Here is a 21373-nt window from a genome sequence, read left to right as displayed (position 1 = left end):
CCTCTGCCCAGGCCGCCCCAGGGACCCAGCATCAGGCCTGTGTAAACCCCTCCAATGTGATGTGTAGCCAGTTTGGAAACAGCTGCCCAGGAAGACCTCAACACATTCCTTCTTAGCCAACATCCGCTCATCTTCCCGGCCATGGGCTTCCCAGGGGGTGTTTCATTTGCCCGGTGGGTGCAGTGAAGGACGAAGCAGTGTGGGGCCATGCGGAATCCCACAGAGGTATTCTCATTTCGTCGTGATCGGAAAGGAGCTGAAGCCCTAGGATTTGGCTTTCCATTCTTCAGCTCCCCCTTTTCCGGACCCTAAACATGTCTAGAGTAAACGCTTCAAGTTACTGAGATGTAAACAAAAAGGCAAATGCATAAGGAGCTCTCCTTAAGTCAAGGTACCGACTCCACTAGAAAATTCTTTAGAAATGTGGGTTAGTCTGCCCCCTACCCAGGAGTCCTGTCTCCCTTTTCATCATTTTGGCTTATGTAAATAAGGACAGGCTTGTGCAAGGGCCTTGCTTGAGGCTCCTAACAAAATGGGCAGGTCAGGAAAGCAGCCGAGACGAGGGCATGGGTCCCCTCACTTGAAAGGCAAGCAGGAATCGCCTAAGGGGGCTGAGTGTGGCCCCTGAATCCGCACCCACATTCCTCAGGCCTCATCTTGGTGCTTTTCATTCATTCAGAAAGAAAAATGACTGTTTGGGGCTTTCAGCTTGCTTCTAGCAAAGTCCATAAACACGAGATTTGGGCTTAACTTCTTTCTGCCAAAGAACATTATGCCACAGCACAAATTGTCACCGGCCACAGGCCAGTTAGGCGACGTGAGGCAAGTAACTCAACTTCTCTGAGTCTCAGCTTCCACAGCTCCATAAGAGAGGTGAAAACACTACCTTCTTCGATGACTAGCGAACATTTTTCACCCTGAACCAACGTAAAACATGACATCTTATAACTGCCGAAACTCGGAAGGAACCAAGATATCCTTCAGTAGGTGAATGGATACGTCACACTGTGGTACGTTCCGACAACAGAAAATTATTCAGCGCTAAAAAGAAATGAGCTATTAAACCATGAAAAGACACAGAGGAATCTTAAATGCGTATCACCAAGCGAAACAAGCCAATATGAGAAATCTACATACTGTAGGATTCCAAACATGGGACACTGGAGAAAAGGCAAAACTGCAGAGACTATAAAAAGCTCAGTGGCTGCCAGAGGTGTGGGGGTGGGGTGGGGAGAAGGTGAACAGGCAGAACACAAAGGATTTTTAGGGCAGTGAAAACACTCTGCAAGTTTTACAGTGTTGGGGGTGTCATTATACATTTGTCCCGACCCGCAGGATGTACCACAGCAAGAGAGAACCTTCAGGTGAACTGTGGACTTTGTGTGACCATGATGTGTCAGTGTAGGTCCATCCTTAGTAAAAAAAATGTATCATTCTGGTGACCAACTTTGCTAATGAAGGAGGCTGTGCATATGTCGGGGCAGGGAGTCTATGGGAAATCTTCACAATTTCCTCTCAATTTTATTGTTAACCTATAACTTCTCTAAAAAAAAAAAAGTCTTGGGGTGCCTGGGTGGCTCAGTTGGTAAAGCGTCCAACTCTTGATTTCGGCTCAGATTGTGGTCTCCCGGTTCGTGAGTTCCAGCCCCACGTTGGGCTCCAGGCTGGCAGTGCTGTGGGGCCTGCTCGGGATTCTCTCTGTCTCCCTCTCTCTCTCTGCCCCTCCCCCACTAGTGCATGTGTGTGCTCTCTCTCCTTTAAAATAAATAAATATTTAAGAAACAAAAATAGGGGCACCTGGGTGGCTCAGTCGGTTGGGTGTCCGACTTCGGCTCAGGTCATGATCTCACGGTTCGTGGGTTCGAGCCCCGAGTCAGGCTCTGTGCTGGCAGCTCAGGGCCTGGAGCCTGCTTTGGATTCTGTGTCTCCCTCTCTCTCTCTCTCTCTGCCCCTCCCCTGCTCACGCTCTGTCTCACTCCGTCTCTCAAAAATAAATGTAATTTTTAAAAAAATTTTTAAAGAAAGAAAAATAAAAGTGTTTTTTAAAAAATTACATTAAAATAAATAAAATAAAAATCACATTTCACACTGTTTCTTAATGTTCTTTCACACACACATACACACACATGCATGCACACAGCAGACATAACTTAAACAAAATTTTTGCAAAACAATTTTTTTTAAGTAGGCTTCATACCCAATGTGGGACTTGAACTTACAACCCTGAGATCAAGAGTCACATGCTCTTGGGCTGGCTCAGTAGGTTGGGCGGCCGACTTCGGCTCAGGTCATGATCTCACCATTCGTGAGTTCGAGCCCCAAGCTGGGCTCTGTGCTGACGGCTCAGAGCCTGGAACCTGCTTGGGATTCTCTCTCTCTCTCTCTCTCTCTCTCAAAATAAATAAACTTGAAACAAACAAAAAAAACAGATACCCCATGTGAACCTCCGGCACAGTGCCTGTGACTTAATACACACATGACAATTGTGAGTGTTGTGGTTACTGTTGTTTTGTTCCTGTTTTATATGGTGTTCTTATCATTGCTACTTCAGGAATCCCTGAAGCCAGGCAGAGGACATTCTTATTCCAGGATGGAGACTTCTAATCTAAGCCCCCAAATAAAATCCCAACTCGTCCCAAATCAGATTTGGGGGAATGAAAATGTGGGGGATGATGGTTTGCAAAAACTTTATTTTTCAGCAGCTGCAAAGGAGAGAGTACTGAGAACCCCCAGTCCACACAGCCAGAGAGTGATGAGGGTCAGGACCCAACCACAGCCGCCTGGCTTCAAGACCTACCACCTCTCTGGAAGCTTCTGGAAGAATAGAAGTGACAGAGTGACAGTGACAGGGAACACACCAAATCTCTGGCAGGCTCTCCCCAGTTCTTCCATACTGCGGAGTGAGAAAGGATATGAACAACATATTCCAGGGGGGGGTGGGAAAAAGCCAAGTCCTGTTCACCAGAATAGTGAGCAAAGTTCGGGAAACACTGACCCCTGCAATGGCCAACCACACAGATAAGAAGCATTAGTCAATTGTCCTCTTTTTAAATTCCACTGCTCTGCCTTCCCAGAACCCTCACGCACTGCACTGGCCCAAGAGACGCCACCTTTGAAAATGTGCTTACTATTCGGAGTTAGTAGAAAAAAGTACAAAGTACTTTTCGGGTCACAAAGAGTAAATGTTGCACAATGCATTCTACTATTGCTCTGGATTTTTGCAATAAATAATGGCCTGACTTTTTGCACCATGCTTAGATTTGCTATTTTTTTATTATTAGTTGCTCTATTAAATATTTATGAATATTATCATTAATATTTCATACAGTCCCACTAATTGAAAGGCTATGGTTGTACAACTGCACCGGGTAGACAGGTTAATGCATTAGGCCCTTAATTATTGGGCTTCCTAATTTCAGGCAGAATAAACTGGCAACATGAGCATCATTTTATACCAAGGATTTTTTAAAATGTGTACCATCAGAGGACTTTTCTAGAAAAAGAAGAGTATTCTGCCCGGGGTGCCTGGGTGGCTCACTCGGTTAAGCGTCCAACTCCGGCTCAGGTCATGATCTCGTGGTCTGTGGGTTCGAGCCTCGCGTCACAGGCTCTGTGCTGACAGCTCAGAGCCTGGAGCCTGCTTCAGATTCCGTGTCTCCCTCTCTCTGCACCTCCCCTGTTTGCACTGTGTCTCTCTTTCAAATATAAATAAACATTTAAAAATAAAGAAAAAAAGAGTATTCTGCCTTAGGTATTATGTCAGAAAGCCCATCACCATGCAGGAATAAAACAGAGAACACAAGGTCACTTAACATTTTTTTTAATTAAAAAAAATAAAACTCCACCTACTCAAATTGCCTAAGAGGATGAGATTAGGCTCACATTAGCCTTAGGTTCACTTTGACAAGTTATAGGAGAACAAAAATTCTTAGCAAATTCCAGGAAAGCAAAAATCTTTAGCCTGGAATCTGGCTATAGGGCATCTTTTTGGGGCGCCTGGGTGGCTCAGTTGACTAAGCATCCAGCTCTCAGTTTCTGCTCAGGCCATGATCTCACGGTTCATTAGTTCGAGCCCTGAGCCACACGTTGGGCTCAGTTGCTGACCGGGCAGAGCCTGCTTGGGATTTTCACTCTGTCTCAAAATAAATAAACTTAAAAAAAAAAAAAAAAGTATCTTTTCTTCTTATTCCCCTGGCTCAAAATCTTACTAAAATTAGTATCTTCAGGGGCACCTGGGTGGCTCAGCCGGTTAAGCGTCCGACTTCGGCTTAGATCATGATCTCACAGCTCTTGAGTTCGAGTCCTGAGTCAGGCTCTGTGCTGACAGCTCAGAGCCTGGAGCCTGTTTCCAATTCTGTGTCTCCCTCTCTCTCTGTCCCTCCCCTGCTTGCACTCTGTCTCTGTCTCTCAAAAATTAATAAACATTAAAAAAAATGTTTTTTAAATTCGTATCTTCAGTAGAGATAAATCAAGAACAATTGTATTCCCTAAAATAAAATTCCTCAGAAAATGATGGAGCAATTATAGGATTCCTGTGACAGAATTTCTGCTTCATGTACTAATTTCTTTTTTGTTTTTTCTTTTTTTGAGAAAGAGAGAAAGCGCGGAGAAGGGGCAGAGAGGGAGACAGAGGATCCAAAGCAGGCTCCGCGCAGACAGCAGAGAGCCCGATGTAGGGCTCGCACTCCCGATCCGTAAGATCGTGTCTTACTTCGGACACTTCGACTGAACCACCCGGGCATCCCCACGGACTAATTTCTAATCCAATTCCCAGCCACTTGCATTACCGCAGAGCATGCAGCGTCTAAGGGCTCCACCCTCGTGCACACTACTAGACCACGGGGGAGAAACAGGCAGGTTAGGCCCCTCTCTTGCACCAGACCCTTTCTAGGCCCTGTACCTAACTGCTATTTTCTTTTCTAAAGGAAGCCCCCCAGACTGTTATCAACTCTAAGTCCCACAAAATCTGGATTTATTCCTGGGGAGAAAAATCAAGACTCTTCCCTCAAGGTGCCAACAACCCAAGAGCATCAAGGTCCCTTCCTGTCCTGCCTCATCTGTAGCCGCTGGCATGAGACTCCCGAGGGCTGGGGCTTTATCACGAATTTCATGCGGGCTCCAGGTAAGGCCCACTAATCTACAGCTTTTCAAAAAGACCCTCTGGTGAGTAAGCACCGCACTGGTGTTCCAGCCTTGGGTCTCCCTTCCTTCCCGGGCACATTTAGAGAGCTGCCAGAGTAACAGCAAGCCTGGCACACTGTGCTCCCCTCAGTAACATCTGCTTGAGGGATATAAATACGAATTGCTTCCTTGTTCAAAACCATCACCTGCTTTCAATATCCACAATATAAAATGCAAACCCCTTGGCCTGGCGGGCTCCAGCCAGCTCTGGGTCCAGCCTCCTCCTGCCACTTCTCTTTTGCCCCCAGAGTTCTGTGCTTCTGAAATGCTCCCGGGCACCCCTCAATGTCATGGCCTCTCGTGCTTTTAGGTCTTCAACTGGCTGCCTCTGATACCCACAACGACCCTCGCTCACCCTTGCAGGCACACAGAGCACACACAGCTATACACATACACAGCATGGCTTCGAGGTGGCTTGATCTGACCCACCCCCACACCCCCCTTCGACAGGCAGACTTAGGCAGTTCTACTTCTAAACATCCTAGGCACCGGCTAAGCATGTGCATTACAGTTCTTCTCACACCAAGCTGTCATTGCCTTGAGGCTCTTCTGCTCATATCAGGGAATTCTGAAGGGTAGGATCTGTATCTTTTCACCTCTGTATCCAGGGCTCCCAGCCACAGTGCCTGGCCCATTATAGATTATCAATTTGGGAAAAAAAAAAAAACATTTTGGGGACACCTGGATGGCTCAGTTGGTTGAGCATCTGACTTTTTTTTTAATGTCTATTTATTTGTTTTTGAGAGAAAGGGAGAGCACAAGTGGGGGAGGGGCAGAGAGAGAAAGAGGGAGACACAGAATCTGAAGCAGGCTCCAGGCTCTGAGCTGTCAGCACAGAGCGCGACACGGGGCTCAAACCCATGAACCATGAGATAATGACCTGAGCTGAAGTAGGATGCTTAACCAACAGATACCCCAGGCATCTGACTCTTGATCTTGGCTCAGGTCATGGTCTCACAGTTCATGAGTTCAAGCCCCACATAGGGCTCTGTGCTATCTGCTCAGAGCCTGGAGCCTGCTTTGGATTCTGTCTGGGATTCTGCTTGGGATTCTGTCTCTCCTTCTCTCTCTGCCCATCACCTGCTTGTGCCCTCTCTCTCTCTCAAAAAATAAATAAACTTTAAAAGAAAAACATTTTAATGAATATAAAAAGAAATTATAGGAAATAGATAACATATGACAGGATAACATCAACAAGTAGAAAACTTCTGTATATACTGCTATTTTTTAAATTACCAAATAAAGTGCCTACGTATGAAAGAATTTATACCACACTGGATGCAAAGATATATTCTTTTTTTTTTTTTTTTCTTTTTTCTAGAGAAAGAGCAAACACAAGCCAGGGAGAGAAGCAGAGGGAGACAGAGAATCTTAAGCAGGCTCCACGCTCAGCATGGAGCCCATAACCTTGGGATCATGACCTGAGCTGATATCAACGGATTGAACCACCCAAGGGCCCCTCAATACAAAGGTTTATTCTAAAGGACAACACTTATCAGCAAATAGGGGCACATTTTACTCGCACAAAAGGAAACGTGGCCACCCAAGGGGGCAATGAATGGAGAGCCTCTCCCCTCAGAGTCAGCTATTTGGTATTTCTAAATTGGAACCACGACTCCTACACCTCAGAAACTGGAGTTACAAGTCTGAGGTGCTAATGCCAGAACCATCCGTTACATGACCAACAAGTGGGTAATACCTCCCAGCTTCAATTTCCTTATAGAAAGGAGACAATAGTACAGACCTCACAGGGTTTTTGTCGGGATCAAATGAGTAATTTATATGAAGTAATACGTTAGTTCGGTGCCTGGTACCCAGAAAACACCCAATAAATGGATTTTTTTGTCATTACTTCCAGGGTCCATAAAGGTTAGCCCACCCCCAATGTTTAATAGGACTGCCAACATTTCTTAGCACAGAGCAACACCCAGTTATGTATTTCCATACAGACTGCAGGACAGCTGGGCTCTGATGTGCTTGTCCCCTCAGGGCTACAAGGGGCTGTGTCTGGAGAGGGTGGAAATTTCTGCCATTAGCCATGCAGGAGAGCATGTGGGTCCTCTGGGAGAGAACTCAGGCCATGGCATACAATGTCTCCAGGGCCCTGTTCACAAGGCAGATCTCCTGTACCCTCTCGGCCTCCACTCTGGGGTCTGGGCCTTCCAGGAATCTCAAATCCTTGAGCACTCCTGGCTGTTCTCTTCATCTTCATTTCCTTTTAGTGATCTCTGAGCTATAATGATACAGTCTAGCCTCATTTCAGACTTAACGCAATGTGGAGATCTGATTGCTCACTTTGGGGCCCAGGCATGAAAGGGTGAGCAGCGCACCCCTGAGGCCAGCAAGGTGATGGTGGCAGCAATAGGGACACAAGTCCACAAGGTTAAGGTAAGTCTCAGGGAAGAAGAGACCCCATGGAGGGTCTGAGTTGGCGCTGGGTAAAAGGAACAGCAGCTCTGTTAGCATCTTGATCAGCACGTTAGAGCTTAATGTACAGAAGCTATGAGCCTCTTACCTCCTCAAAGGCATCGCAGCCTGTCACCACAATGCTGGGTCTGAACTGGTCCATTTTCAGTTTCTTCTCCAGCCTGGTATTCAGATCCACCAGGGAGGCTTCCGAGAGGAGCATGATCGGGCTGCAGTCTGGGTAGGCCACCTGAGCCAAGAACATGGCACCATCAGACCTCACTGGCCCGTGAAATGCCTCAGCCCAACAGAAAGCTAAGCAAAGTCTGGAAGTGGTGTGTACAGGGGGCACAATGCAGAGGGACAGTGGTGTTCAATGAGGGGAGAAGACCCCGTGGTCTTAGAAACAGCCAAAGTCAGTGCCAGGCCGGTTCCTGCCGCGGAGCCTCGCAGGGGCTCCCTTCACACACACACAAGGCAACAGCCAGGGCTCAGGGCTGCGTCACCTTCCAGGACTCCCCCTGCTCCTCACTCCAGCACCCAGCAGTGACCCCCTTCCCACAGCACTGCTGTAAAACAGGCTGCCAATCCACCACACTGTCCCCATAATTTCTTCAGGCGGCACCCATTCACTCCACGTGCATTTATTAAGCACCTGCTCTGTACCCAGCACTGTTCTAGATGGCATAACAGCAGTGAACAAAGCATTCAAAAAGCTTGTAGTTCAAGGAGGAAGGGGAGGGCTGCCTAAGCGGCTAGCATTTTAAACCTTCTCTCACTGCAAAATCAAAGGCTGTGGTCTCTGGGCTACGGCTGGCCCAGAGGTGGCCTCCTTCAGAAGATACCCTTTCAGTGCCCAAAATAACCACACCACACTGATGGCCAAGGGAGCCCTGGGAGAAAGCCCGCTTCTGTAATTTTAGGAAACCTGGTTCAGTCCCAAACGAACCTTTCACTTCACCTTCCCAACCTGTTTTCTCCTGAGCCCCCCACCTCCCTGGGGGTCACCCCTAGCTTCTCCCTCCATGGTACCTGCCGCAATCTATCCTCCACGCTCCACCTGGAGGCCCTTCCCTCTCCGTCCCCAACACCTGCCCAGAACGCACCCTCCGTCCTCCTCCCCTGGGCCATGACTACACTCTCCTAACTGGGATCCCAAGAAGGAAGCCCGACACAGAGGGGTGACTGGCAGAAGCCAAGGGCAGCTCTCTGTAAGCTCACCTGGTAATTCGGTACAAGGGTAGAGAAAATTTTCTTCGATGACCTTCCCTTCATGTGATCCTCAAACTGAACCAACCTGAAAGCTTCTGTTTTCAAGAAGCTGGTGAACCACTTAGCTGCCTGGTCGCCACAGTCCCTGCCCTTGATGTCCATCCCAAACAGCCTGGAAGGGTCACAAGAGAACACCAGAGTTATTCTCCTGCCTCAACACCCTGAAAGATTAGCGCTAAAGACAGAACAGCTTGGGGGCACCTGGGTGGCTCAGTCGGTTGAGCGTCCGACTTTGGCTCCAGTCACGATCTCACGGTTCTTGAGTTTGAGCCCCGTGTCGGGCTCTATGCTGACGGCTCAGAGCCTGGAACCTGCTTCGGATTCTGTGTCTCCCTCTCTTTCTCTCTGCCCCTCCCCCGCTCATGCTCGGTCTCAATCTCTCTCAAAAATACATAAACATTCAAAAAAAATTTGTAAAGACAGAGTAGCTGGACCGCACGTCTTCAGGCCAACGGCCAAAGCTGAACAGAAGCAGGAGGGGAATCTGCAGAATGTGCTCCAGGGAAGAGCTTCTCAAAGCCTAATATGCCTGCACATCACTGGGATCGTGTGAAAATGCACACGCTGATCCAGAAGGTCTGACTGGAGCCTGAGCCTGTGCATGCCTGACAGGCTTCGGGGCGGCTAAGCTGCTGGTCCACGGACCACACTTTGAGTAGCAAGGATGCAGGATGCTCTCAGAAGGGACTCTGGTGTGGCAGATGCAGCCTGAGCTTGGAGTCTGGCAGCACCTGAAACTCCACCGTGCTCTACTCTGTGATTTCACGCCAAGCATTCAACTCCCCTGACGCTGTGTTTCCGGTTGTAAACTGGAGATAATAATACAGTACTTACCCACAAGGCAGGCACAGATTCCATTAGATAACACAATGCTTTTTCTGCTTGAGCACTACTAAAAAAAAATGTTCAAAAGCTACGCACCCCTCACAGAATTGCAAGTGGACATGTAAACTATTTTTATGGTAAGTTTAATTTGTTGTGGAAGATATAAGTTCCATTGAGTTATACATACTGACATTTAAAATAAAATTATTGCAGGGCCGCCTGAGTGGCTCAAACCGTTAAGCATCTGACTCTGGCTCAGGTCATGGTCTCGAGGTTCTTGGGTTTGAGTCCCGCATCAAGCTGTGCGCTGCTTGAGATTCTCTCTCTCTCTCCCCGCCCCTCCCCTACTTCTGCTGTTTCTCAAAATAAATACTTAAAAAAATAAAAATAAAATTATTATAAAGTGTATTATGTATACTAATATACAAATATATAAAATTATGCCCTGAAAGCATGCAATGGAATCCAAATGCCATGGTGGTTTGACACCCACTCCCATCCATTTTAAAAACATATGGTTGGGGCGCCTGGGTGGCTCAGTCGGTTGAGCGTCCGACTTCGGCTCAGGTCATGATCTCGCGGTCCGTGAGTTCGAGCCCCGCGTCGGGCTCTGTGCTGACGGCTCAGAGCCTGGAGCCTGTTTCAGATTCTGTGTCTCCCTCTCTCTCTGACCCTCCCCCATTCATGCTCTGTCTCTCTCTGTCTCAAAAATAAATAAACATTAAAAAAAAATTTTTTTTAAAATATGGTTAAGGTCTTCTTTAATAGTCCACATTTTTTTTTAGAGACACGAGTGCCGAATCTTAACCACTAGACCGCCAGAGACAGTTTTACAGAGAAAAAGAGTATACTCATGATTAGAGAAAAAGTGGCGGGGCAGGGAGTAGGGAGGGAGAGAGAGGAAGAGAATTTTAAGCAGGCTCCACACTCAGCACAGAGCCCAACATGGGGCTCGAACTCATGAACTGTGAGATCACAACCTGAGCCAAAATCAAGAGTCAGATGCTTAACCGACTGAGCCACCCAGGCACCCTACCTTTTGTTTTCAAATAGGCTTCAAGCCCAGCACAGAGCCCAACACGTGACCCAAACTCACGACCTAGAGATCAAGACCTGAGCTGAGATCAAGAGTCGGATGCTTGGAGTGCCTGGGTGGCTCAGCTGGTTGGGCATTTGACTTCAGCTCAGTCATGATCTCATGGTTTGTGGGTCTGAGCCCCACATCGGGCTCTGTGCTGACAGCTAAGAGTCTGGAACCTGCTTCAGATTCTGTGTCTCCCTCTCTCTCTGCAATCCCCCACCCAACTCGCACTCTGTCTCTATCAAAAGTAAATAAACATTAAAAAAATAATTTTTTTTAAAAAAAGCCCTGTGCTCTCCGATGTCCCCAGTCCCACTCTGACCTTTAGACTCACTTTCTTTTCAAATGGCCTCTCCAGCCCCCTGTCGAATCTCCATGCTGCTCTCAAGTTTCCTGGGCTCTTTTTTTTTTCTCTCTCTCTCTCTCTAACCCCTCTTCAGGGACCCATTGCTTGACCTCTGATTAATTCTTAATTCAGTCCCAAAGCCTTCTCAAGGTCCCCTCCTGGCCTTCAGCCTTGCCCCTAAAAGTCTCCTCAAACAACAAATTACTTGGAACAGACTCGACCCCACTGTTCATCAGTTCCCACAGCACCTGCTCCTGGATCCAGCACATTCCTCAACCCCTCACAGCAACACCCGTGGATGAGCACACGCTTCTGTCCCCCAGCTTCCGTCCCCCAGGTGAGCCTACTGTGGGCACTTTGAAAAGTAGAAAGCAGCTGGTGGGTAAGAGAATACTAACAGCAAAACCTCTTTCTCATTCCCGAACGCTGCCCTTCCACTGGTCCCTTCTCCCCTATCCCTGCAGCAGGCGGTACCTACCCCTCAGCCATTCGAGGGGTAACCCCTCGGCTTCTCCTATTCTTCTAGAATGTTATGCAAAATCCACGCTCTTCCACATTTGACACATAATGTTCCATAATCCTTTTTAATTTTTTTAATGTTTATTCATTTTTGAGAGAGAGAGAGACAGAGCACACACAGGAGGGGGGCAGAGAGAGAGGGAGACACAGAATCCGAAGCGGGCTCCAGGCTCCGAGCTGTCAGCACAGAGCCCGACTCGGGGCTGGAACCCATGGACCGCGAGATCATGACCTGAGCTGAAGCTGGACGCTTCACTGACTGAGCCACCCAGGCGCTCCAAAGGGTAGTTTTAAGCTCAGACACTTTGCTTGAAAAAGTATACAATCAGGGCACAGGGAGCACTCTGTGGCCGTCCTCTGAGCCTTGGGGACCTATGGACAACCTCAATTTCCACATGCTGAAAATGACAAGTGCCCTAGCCTCTAGGACTTCCGGGAAGCACCGGACAAGGCCCCCTTGAGCCGTGGCATTTGACAGCCCTGCAGGGGTCCTACAGACTGGAAGGAAGCCCAGGGCTGGAGACGTGTCTAGGAGGCCAGAGGTGGGAATCTCCCACATCTGACTGGTGCAACAGGTGCCTCAGTCTCAATCCCAGACCTGAGAGGCTGCAACATCACCTCGAGAAGCTCCTGCACCCCTCTCACCCAACCCTGAGATTCGGCTGGTATAGTCTCCACTCACTGCCTCGTCTGCCTGGCTGGGCGCGGGCTGCCACTGCTGAAGCGAAGCCCCTCCAACTTGAATAAACAGAGACAAACTCTAAAGACTGGCCCTGTGTCCGCCCCCCCCCCCCCATATGTATCAATCACGCTTTTGTATTTCCTGTCTTTTTGATGCTTTGACATCCTGGGATCTTGCCGACGTGGAAGGAACTGTCCTTCCCAAGTCTGGTCAGTTCCTACGGGTAGTAAACGACCCACCTGCAAGGGCGCCTTTCGTGTGCATGACAACCTATCCAGAGTCCCCACCCCAGCCTCCTCCCCTGTCTGCTTTTATGTTCCAGGCCACTGTCACCCTGCCCGAATACTCAGGGCCAGGTACCAGACAAACAGGGACAGGACCTCTATGCCCCAGAGCCCACTGGAATTACTCAAACTAGCCAATCCTAAAGCTGTTTATCCTGCCGTGCCCGGTACCTCCTGTGGAAACCACAATAAAGGCTCTTGCTCGCTGAGGTCGTTCCCCCTGACCTCCCACCCTACCTCAGCCCCCGCCTCCTGACCAACCCTGGGGTCCCTCTATGTGGCCCTCTATGACATGCCAAGCCTCCTGTTTCCAGAGATCTGTATGTCCTTACACATCACGGTCATTTCCACATCTGCACTCCTTAGCATACCTGATTAAGACAAATCCCAGGGACCCTGGAAACAGCTCTCTGCCTCATCCACTCGCACCTGACCACGGGATTGATCCCAGCCCAGGACAAACCTCTTAAATATTTCCTTTACCGGGGCACCTGCCTGGGTGGCTTAGTTGGTTAAGCATTAGACTCTTGATTTCAGCTCAGTCATGATCTCAGGGCTCATGGGATTGAGCCCCGAGTCGGGCTCCATGCTGATAGCATGGAACCTGCTTGGAATCCTCCCCCACCCCTCTCTCTCTCTTTCTCTTGCTGTCAAAATAACCAAACATTTTTAAAAAATATTTCCTTGACCAAACTCATCAGCTACTATAGACACTGTAACAAGACAGGGTGCAGGGAGAAGCCCGCAGGAAAATCAAGTCCGCTGCAGGTCCCCGGGGGCCCCAGGCAGCGCACCTGCAATCATGCAGCTTGTTTGAAGAAGGCAGCTTGCCCGGCAAAACCAGCTGGTCCATGCCCGGAGCCCTGAGGATCAGGCGGTCGCCCTCATAGGTGATGGACACCAGCACCAGGCGAGGCTCCTGCCGGGCGGTGACCATGTGCCCATCTTCCTTAATCACCAGCCAAAACCTGCCAAGGAACAGACGAGAACACACTCAGAAAGGCCTCTTCCACGTTCTCAGTGGTTTCCGTCTAGCTTTCTATTTCACCAAAACCCTCCCCCTACCCGCACTCAGGATCCAACCATTTTTTCCCAGACAATTATCCAGACCTGGCCAAATTCTTTGGGTCCAAAACATGGTGCCCCCAAAAGGAGCTTCTTTACAAGAAACAGCCCTGGGAGAGAACATGTGGCCAATGCGTGAAAATCTCCAGTTCTTGGGGCACTTTGGTGGCTCAGTCCAACTTTGGCTCAGATCATGATCTCGTGGTTCATGAGTTCGAACCCCACATCAGGCTTGTTGCACTGAAGCTATTGTCAGCATGGAGCCCACTTCAGATCCCCTGTCCCCTCTTTCTGCCCCTCCCCTGCTTGTGCACTCACATCATCTCTCTCTCTCTCTCTCTCTCTCTTTCTCTCCGAAAAATAAACATCAAAAAAAATAAATAAATAAAAAGGGGCACCTGGGTGACTCAGTCAGTTAAGCGTCCAACTTTTGGCTCAGGCCATGATCTCACGGTTCGTGGCTTTGAGCCCCACATCGGGCTCCGTACTGAACAGCTCAGTGCCTGGAGCCTGCTTTGGATTCTGTGTCTCCCTCTCTCTCTGTCCCTCCCCTGCTGGCACTCTATCTCTGTCTCCCAAAAATAAATTTTAAAACGTTAAAAAAAATTTTTTTTGAAGAAAAGAAAATCCCCAGTTCCAAAAATCCAGAAAATGAGGCTGATTTAGGGACCTTCCCTTCACCGCTTAAGTAATTATGGTGCTCAGTTTGGGGCTTTGCTTTGGTCAGAAACTTCCCTGTGTCTGTTCAACACTCCTCCGAGCCCCTGGTCGAAGCGAAATGTCTTCTAGGTCTTTTCGCTGTGGAACCAGACGGGGCCAAAACTGCTGGCCCAAGTCATCTAGAACCCTAGACAGATTCTTGTTATGTCCGTGATTCCGAAGGATGCAAACGGGCCTCCGCTCTGTTTAACCTCCCATGGCCCGCAGATCTGTCGTCAGGAGACCCCCAATTAGCCTTTCTTCCTTGTGCGCATGTTCTGATTCAGAGAATGAAAATTCTCACAAACCACAAGTTAGATCAGAACTCGACTCATCTCTAGAGAGCTGCTATTCTGGCCTCGGTTTTCACACCGCATCCTATCTGGGGTGGGGGTGGGGGGGATGGGTAAGCTGGAAAGGGGGAGGGAGGCTGGTCCGGGGAGGTCGCCTACGCTTTGATCTTCAGCAGAGTGCATGTTTTGGGTTATTCCACACAACTCTTTGATTACTAAAAAAAAAAAAAAAAAAAAAAAGAGTTTAAAAAGCGTTCTGCCCTCTAGAGAGTAAGTTTCAATATCCTTTTTTTTCAACATTTTTTAATGTTTATTTGTTTTGAGAGAGAGAGAAACAGAGTGTGAGCCGGGGAGGGGCAGAGAGAGAGAGGGAGACGCAGAATGCAAAGCAGGCTCCAGGCTCTGAGCTGTCAGCACAGAGCCTGATGTGGGGCCCGAACCCACGAACTGCGAGATCATGACCTGAGCCAAAGTCAGATGCTTAACTGACTGACCCATCCAGGCGCCCCTCAATACCCATTTTAGACAGAACACAAGTGCAGCGGGTGAGGAACTCTTGCGGGCATTGATGTACAAGCAGCAGCTGAAAGCTGGGGTTTTCCAAACGTGAGTAGGACAAAAAGGACAGCGCCTTCCAGAACGAGGGGCAGCTCCTCTAAGAGAGACATTTCCAAATATGACTGGAACCAAGTGGGAACGCCTGCAAGAACCTGATGAGGATGTCTGATCTCAGAGTGCAGACAGCTCAGTCCCTGCCTTCACCGGACCCTAGTGGTGTCCCTTCCCCCCTCGCTGGCACCTGTGCCCTGTTAACCAGCATGCGTGTTGGTGTCCAGGTATGGCAGTGGAGGCAGGACCGTGCAAAGGCATCTTAGGAACTGTCTCGGCTGTTCCCATCCCGGAGCTGGTGACGCTGGGCAGTAGCAGGCTCCGTCCCTCTGAGAAGCTGCCTCCTTCCTTCTAGGTAAGCTGCCTCCTTCCTTCTAGGTAAGTTAGGAACCTTCTAGAAGGTTCCCAGGGTTGTCTGGCCTACTCACCTATGGGGTTCTGTGGCCAAGGGAATCCCTGCTCCTCCGTTACAGCTCCATTCCCCCCCGGGCTGGGCCCTGTTCCTATTTCCAGCCTCATCCGTGGGTGCGGAGTTCCGGGTGACCCTGCTCTGGTCAACCCCACCACCGCCGCCGGCACTCCGAGCTGGCCACAAGTCTTAGCACCAAACAAGACTCCCTCTGAGATCTGCACACAAGCCAGACCCATGTCCCAACAGGTATCTGCAGGTTATTTCTGACAGCGAGTCCCTCGCTGGGCTGTTTTCTCATCCCGCCCCCCCTTCCCCATCCACCTCCACTTTAGCCCTTCCCGCGGGCTCACAAGCGCCGCCCTGCGCTCCAGCCAGTGGTATTGCAGCACAGGAGGTCACCCCTGGGTGTTCACAGTGAGAAGGGGGGGGCGGGGGGGCGCTGGACATTTTACGCCACCTGCTGCAACCGGAAAGGCAAGTGGCAGCTTGCAGGAAGTCTAACACCGGGACGGGACAGAGACACCGACCCAAGATAAAACGCTGCTGCCTGTAACATACCGCGACCACCCTCATTACCCTGTCCACTGGGGTAATGCCATTTGTCATCTCTTGCACACAAATGATGCCCAGTGAATGAACAATCATCTCTGTTCTGCCAGATCTGAAAGAACGTTAAGTCTGGATTGTGGATTCTTCATGACCAAGTTGTCCCAAAACGAACACCTTCCTTTACGCATAAAGCATGGGTGTGTGGTGTTAAGAATCAATGCAGAGGCTGGAGCTCATATTCTCCAAAAAAAAAAAACCCAGCGGTGCCCTGAACAGCCACAGAGGTGGGCGAGCAGAGCCCAGGACAGCTGGAAAACCTTATTTCTAAACTTAGAAATTGGCCTGGGAAGTGGAAGTGCCTGAGCCTGAAAAAGGGCGGGGGGGGGGGGGGGGGGGGGAGCAGGGACCCGGTGACAGCAGGAGGGTAAAGTCAGGAGGAAATGACACTCAGGATAATAAATTAGAAATCTCATTTCTCCCGGAGATCACAGTCTGTGCACAAAACATAAAGGGCTGGCTTCAGCAGGGGTACGGCAGATGCACAAAAGACTGAGTCATATATGCCCACTAAGGAGAGCCGGATTTACAAGGTCAAGGAGGGCAGCCAACCCTCCCCCTGTCTGTGCCAATCAGGCAAGGCCAGCATTCTGCTAGGCGGCCTCTAAACCGGCTCAAAGTTCAGGGTGCCCAAGCCAAACATTCACAGATCTGTTCAGAGCTCTGAACAAAACAGTTCTAGAAGTCGGAGACACAGAGCCCTTTAGAGAGGAAGAACCCACCCAGCTTCTTAGAAGGGTTCCAAAGACACAGGTTCAAAATGGAATTAAATACGAGAGGTCTTTTCCTGCGTTAAAGGCTAGTAGTAGTTTCGTTATGAAAGTCTTAGGTTGAGAGAACAGCGGTCACTTAGCAGAGTTCTTTCCAGCTTGCTTTCGATTATCCTTCAATAAATGAAACCTAGATTAAATAGCCTCTTTGAGACCGTCAAGTCCAACCCCTCTCTTTTGTGAATGAAAAACAAAAATGAGGTGCAGGGAGGTTAGATGACTGGGCCCGGGTCTCCTGAGGCTCAGTACAACCTTTGCTTTTTTAAATCACACTGCCTTCAGAAAAAAGCACGTGATTGCTGCACCCACAGAGCTCTGAGTTCAAATCCCCCCAGCACATAACTGTTTGGTGATCTTGGGTGAGACGCTCATCCTTTCTGATACTGTGTTTTGTTTTTGTTTGCTTGTTTGTTTGTTTTGCAGAGTGGAGATAATATCTAGCCCACAAGACTGTGATGAGGCTTGCATAAGATCATCTATGTGACAGGATTCAGCTCGGGGTCTGAGGCATCCGACGCACTGAGTCAACGTTCCCCTGCCTTGCCCTGTCTCATCCCAGTCTCCACACCCCACCACCGCACAAAACCCCAAGCATTTGTCGTTCAAAACAAAGTTGTTGTTGTTTTTTCATTGACGGAAGAAAGGGGTTGTTTTGAAAGTGCAATAATCACAGCGAAGCAGTGACAACCAGAAGTGGGAAAACAGTCATTAGACGATCAAAAGAGACACGGATAGGAACCGGAAATCCCTCTTGAGAAATCACTTCGGTCCTTCAAGCGGGGAAGGAAGTAGCACAGCCACTTTCTCTGGATGTGCATCATGAGAATTCGCTCCTCCCTGTTTTTGGAGTCTGTCCAGTATCACTAAAGTGAAGTGGTCTTCCCAGCAGTAAGAAGGCTTTTCTAATCGGTCACGCTTGAACAAGCTGCGACCAAGCTCTTCTCCTTACTGGCCCCCAGACACCACCCTCTCATCACAGAATCAGATTCCCCCGGGGAGATTGAGACACGACTTGAGACGGCTTCACTCTTGGTGATTCTGATCCCATAGGTCTGGGATGGGACTCCCAGGACATTTAAGTTTTAAAAATCTCTCCAGGATTAGAAATCCGGAAGGAGGTGGACGGAAACTCCCCAAGAGTTACACGGTCGGCATACGCGATATTTCTCTAGGACAGGGTGTGGAGTTTTTCAAAGCTGCGAGCGTCCACATTTGTTAAAGACAGCTGTCTTCGGAGAATAGTGAATCCATGTGTCGTAGAGGGACCTCAGGGCAGCAGACGGCCGCTGCTAGAAGATTCCTTGAACAATCACCTCGCAAACCTCCTCCTCCCTATACAGAGAGGACCACAGCAAAACCATCCCAGATAGGAAGGCATCTTAACTGAAACGAACAAAAGATGGGCATTCTGTTCTTCCTTGTTCACTCTTTCTAGAGTTTAGCATCCTTCACCATATCGAGCGAGCCTTCCAGATATCCTGCATAATTCTGTGTCAAGGAGTATGTTTCTGTAGCCTCACCTTTGGGATGAGTTAAATGACAGGATACCTTTTTCTTTTCTGAGAGAGGAGAAATGAAATTTCCATGCGCCAGGCCTTATGTGGGTGGAAACTTTACCCAAAGTTCTTCCTTGAGGACCACTCTGCCTCTGGAGAGAGGGGACACACTCTTCCCTTAATGGCAAATATTACGTTTGCAGCCCCCCATACGCCTTCTCCCCAACACAAAACTTCACTCTGCTCATTACTTATGAAAGCGGGTCAAGTCTCCCCACCTCCTGGTTCTCCTAGGCACCTTCCCCAGGACTAGAGACATGTGAGGAACAAACTCCAGCAAGCCCAAAGCCAGTGTCCTTGAACAAGACTTGGTTTCAGCGTTGCTGCGGTCCGCCCACGAGTGCTCATAGCATTTTATTTTCTACCACTGTGCTACAGACCTAAGATAGAATCAGAAAGTTTAGAACTAGCAAGAGACTTGGGAGACGACCGGGTCAGCCCCGTCCTTCTACAAAGGAGGAACCTCTCATCTAGAGAGGGGCAGGGGTTTGCCCCTACCTACCTACCTTTCCAAATCTGAACAAGACAGGAACTGACCTTACCAGGTAAAGGATCAAAGGCAAGGCGTCCAACAGGCAGCCCAGGAAACGCCGGAGGCAAACCTCTACTCTCCCTCCCGCGAGCGGGCCCCCACCCGACCCCCGGGAGCTATCGCGCAGCCCCGGCCCGGTTCGGCCCGGCTCGGCCCTACCTGTCCCGCAGGTGGCCGCAGCGCAGCCCCAGGGCCGTGCACTCCGCCGCGCTCACCGCCACCCCCTTGCAGGACTTGACCGGGTAGATCCAGAGCTGCGCCACCGTGCCCACCTGCTGCAGCCGCCGGCGCCGCCTGGACCGCGCGCGGCGCCAGGCGACGGTCCCCAGCGCCACGGCGGCCAGTCCCAGCGCGGTCACCGCGAGCCAGCCGGGCCGGGGCTGCGCGGGGAGGCGCGACGCGAGGAGGCCGAGGCGGCCCAGGGCCGACGAGCCGGCGGCGCCCATGGCGGAGCGGGAGCGGGCGCGGAGGGAGGGGGGGGCGCGGGGGCGCTGGAGGTTCGGGGCGCGCGGGACGAGCCGCGGTCGCCGGGTCGCCGGCCCTCTAGTCCCTGCAGCACGCGTCCAGGTGGCAGGCGGCCGCGCGGTAACCGGACGTGAGGCCGCAGCTCTCCCCGCGCTGCGTGCGCCCTCTGCCTGCGCCGCGACGGTCCCCGCGCAGGACCACCCCTCGGGCCGCGCCCCGCCCCCCCCCCCCCCCCGCGCTCTCCACGCCCCTTTTCGCGCGCGCCTCTCGGCGGCCGGGTCGCGCGCTCCCAACGGAACCCGGGAAGCAAAATCGCAGACGGGGGAGCACGAGGTTGTGAAACGTTTAGCAACTACTTGCTCTGGCCGATCCCTCCGGGGACTGCGGGACTTGGGCCCCCCCACCCGCTCCCCGGAAACCTCTGCACCGACAGCGGACTCAAGGCCAGCGTGGCCTCTGGCAGGGTGAGGCCCGGTCCCCGGGGTGACCCCGGCCCCCCACCTCCAATAAAATGCCTGCCCGAGACAGAGCTCCCTGCTGCAAGGACGCTTCACTGCTTGTTCCGGCCCACATCTGAGGACACACCCCTGACCTCCAGGTCCTAGAACATTCACTCAGAAGGGCTCACAAGTGTGAATCCTTCCTCTGTCCCTCTGAGATGTGCATGTATCTTCTGCAACTCAGAAATGTCTTTCTCAGGGACCTGAGAGCCTTTCTTTTGAAAGATAGTCATCGAGAAGGACAGGGCTTGTCTCCGGTCTCTGTGGGAGGACGGAATCCTGTTTTCAGTAATTGCCAGCTGGCAGACACAGCCTTTTGTCATTTTTCACTTGAGCGCCACACCCCCCGCCCCTTCTCCCTTTAATCTGCCCAGTAGTCTCTGCCCAAATGGCACTGGATCTCAGCTCTTTCCCCTCCTGTCACTAGTTACTGAATAAAATTTGTTTTCCCTGCTTTAACTAATGTCTGGCTGTAGTTCATCTTGACCAGCTCCATTCATGCAGGCTATTTAGTGAACAGGGGATTTTCTTAGACTAGTTCAGGTTTGAGGCTGTTTATTATAAAAAAAAAAAAAAAAAAGGCGGGGGGAGGGGGGCGCCTGGGTGGCTCAGTCCCTTGAGTGTCCGACTTTGGCTCAGGTCATGATCTCTCGGTCCCTGAGTTCCAGCCCCGTGTCAGACTCTGTGCCGACAGCTCAGAGCCTGGAGCCTGTTTCGGATTCTGTGTCTCCCTCTCTCTCTGACCCTCCCCGGTTCATGCTCTGTCTCTCTCTGTCTCAAAAAAAAAAAAAAAGAAAAGTTAAAAAAAAGTTTCTTAAATTGTGGCACAGTTCTGGGAACATTTAAGAAGGCAACCATGAACCACCTCCCAAATCTGCATCAGTCACCCTCCGGGGAAGAGGGCCATCTTCCGCAGCGGGAAGAGGCTGGAGAAGGGAAGGGAGCTGGAGGAGAAAGGCTCCCTCTCACTGTTCCTTGTGAAAGTGAAAGTCAAACCCCCACCTGAACTTCTCCCTCTCCAAATATATATATAAATCTATACCTATAGATATATCTATATCTAAAACACAGTTGATTAGAGTACCGACCCAGGAAGCAGAGGGGGAAAAAAGAGTCTAAAAGGTGAATATTCCCCTTGTCCAGCCAGCCCCTCGAAGGGAAGATGGGTTCCCGGCAGCCAACAGAGCAACCAACAGAAATATTAATTAGGGCCACCCAGTAGTACATCTCTCCTGGGGATATGTGCAAATCAGATGATCGGAGTGTGGTG

The 21373-nt window shown here is 50.3% G+C and overlaps 1 protein-coding gene across 2 annotated transcripts in view; it reads right to left on the bottom strand.

The window, feature by feature from the left end:
* Positions 1-19584, bottom strand: part of MTARC2 (mitochondrial amidoxime reducing component 2) — a 40044-nt gene extending 20460 nt beyond the window's left edge. For both annotated transcript variants that reach the window (XR_006199042.1, XM_042925869.1), the window contains exons 1-4: positions 19298-19584; positions 13391-13564; positions 8809-8971; positions 7697-7837 (exon numbers count right to left, since the gene is read on the bottom strand). Coding sequence is in view for 1 of the 2 variants with exons in the window: in XM_042925869.1 (XP_042781803.1) it covers positions 7697-7837; positions 8809-8971; positions 13391-13564; positions 19298-19584 (765 nt within the window). In the remaining variant the exon portion in view is untranslated. The remainder of the gene's footprint in view (positions 1-7696; positions 7838-8808; positions 8972-13390; positions 13565-19297) is intronic.
* Between the last annotated feature and the right edge of the window lie 1789 nt (positions 19585-21373).

Source organism: Panthera leo, chromosome F3 (genome assembly GCF_018350215.1).
Source record: "Panthera leo isolate Ple1 chromosome F3, P.leo_Ple1_pat1.1, whole genome shotgun sequence".
In the NCBI taxonomy this organism is placed as follows: Eukaryota; Metazoa; Chordata; class Mammalia; order Carnivora; family Felidae; genus Panthera; species Panthera leo.
The sequence above is the reverse complement of the archived record's forward strand: the minus strand, read 5'-3'. Positions and strand labels throughout refer to the sequence as shown.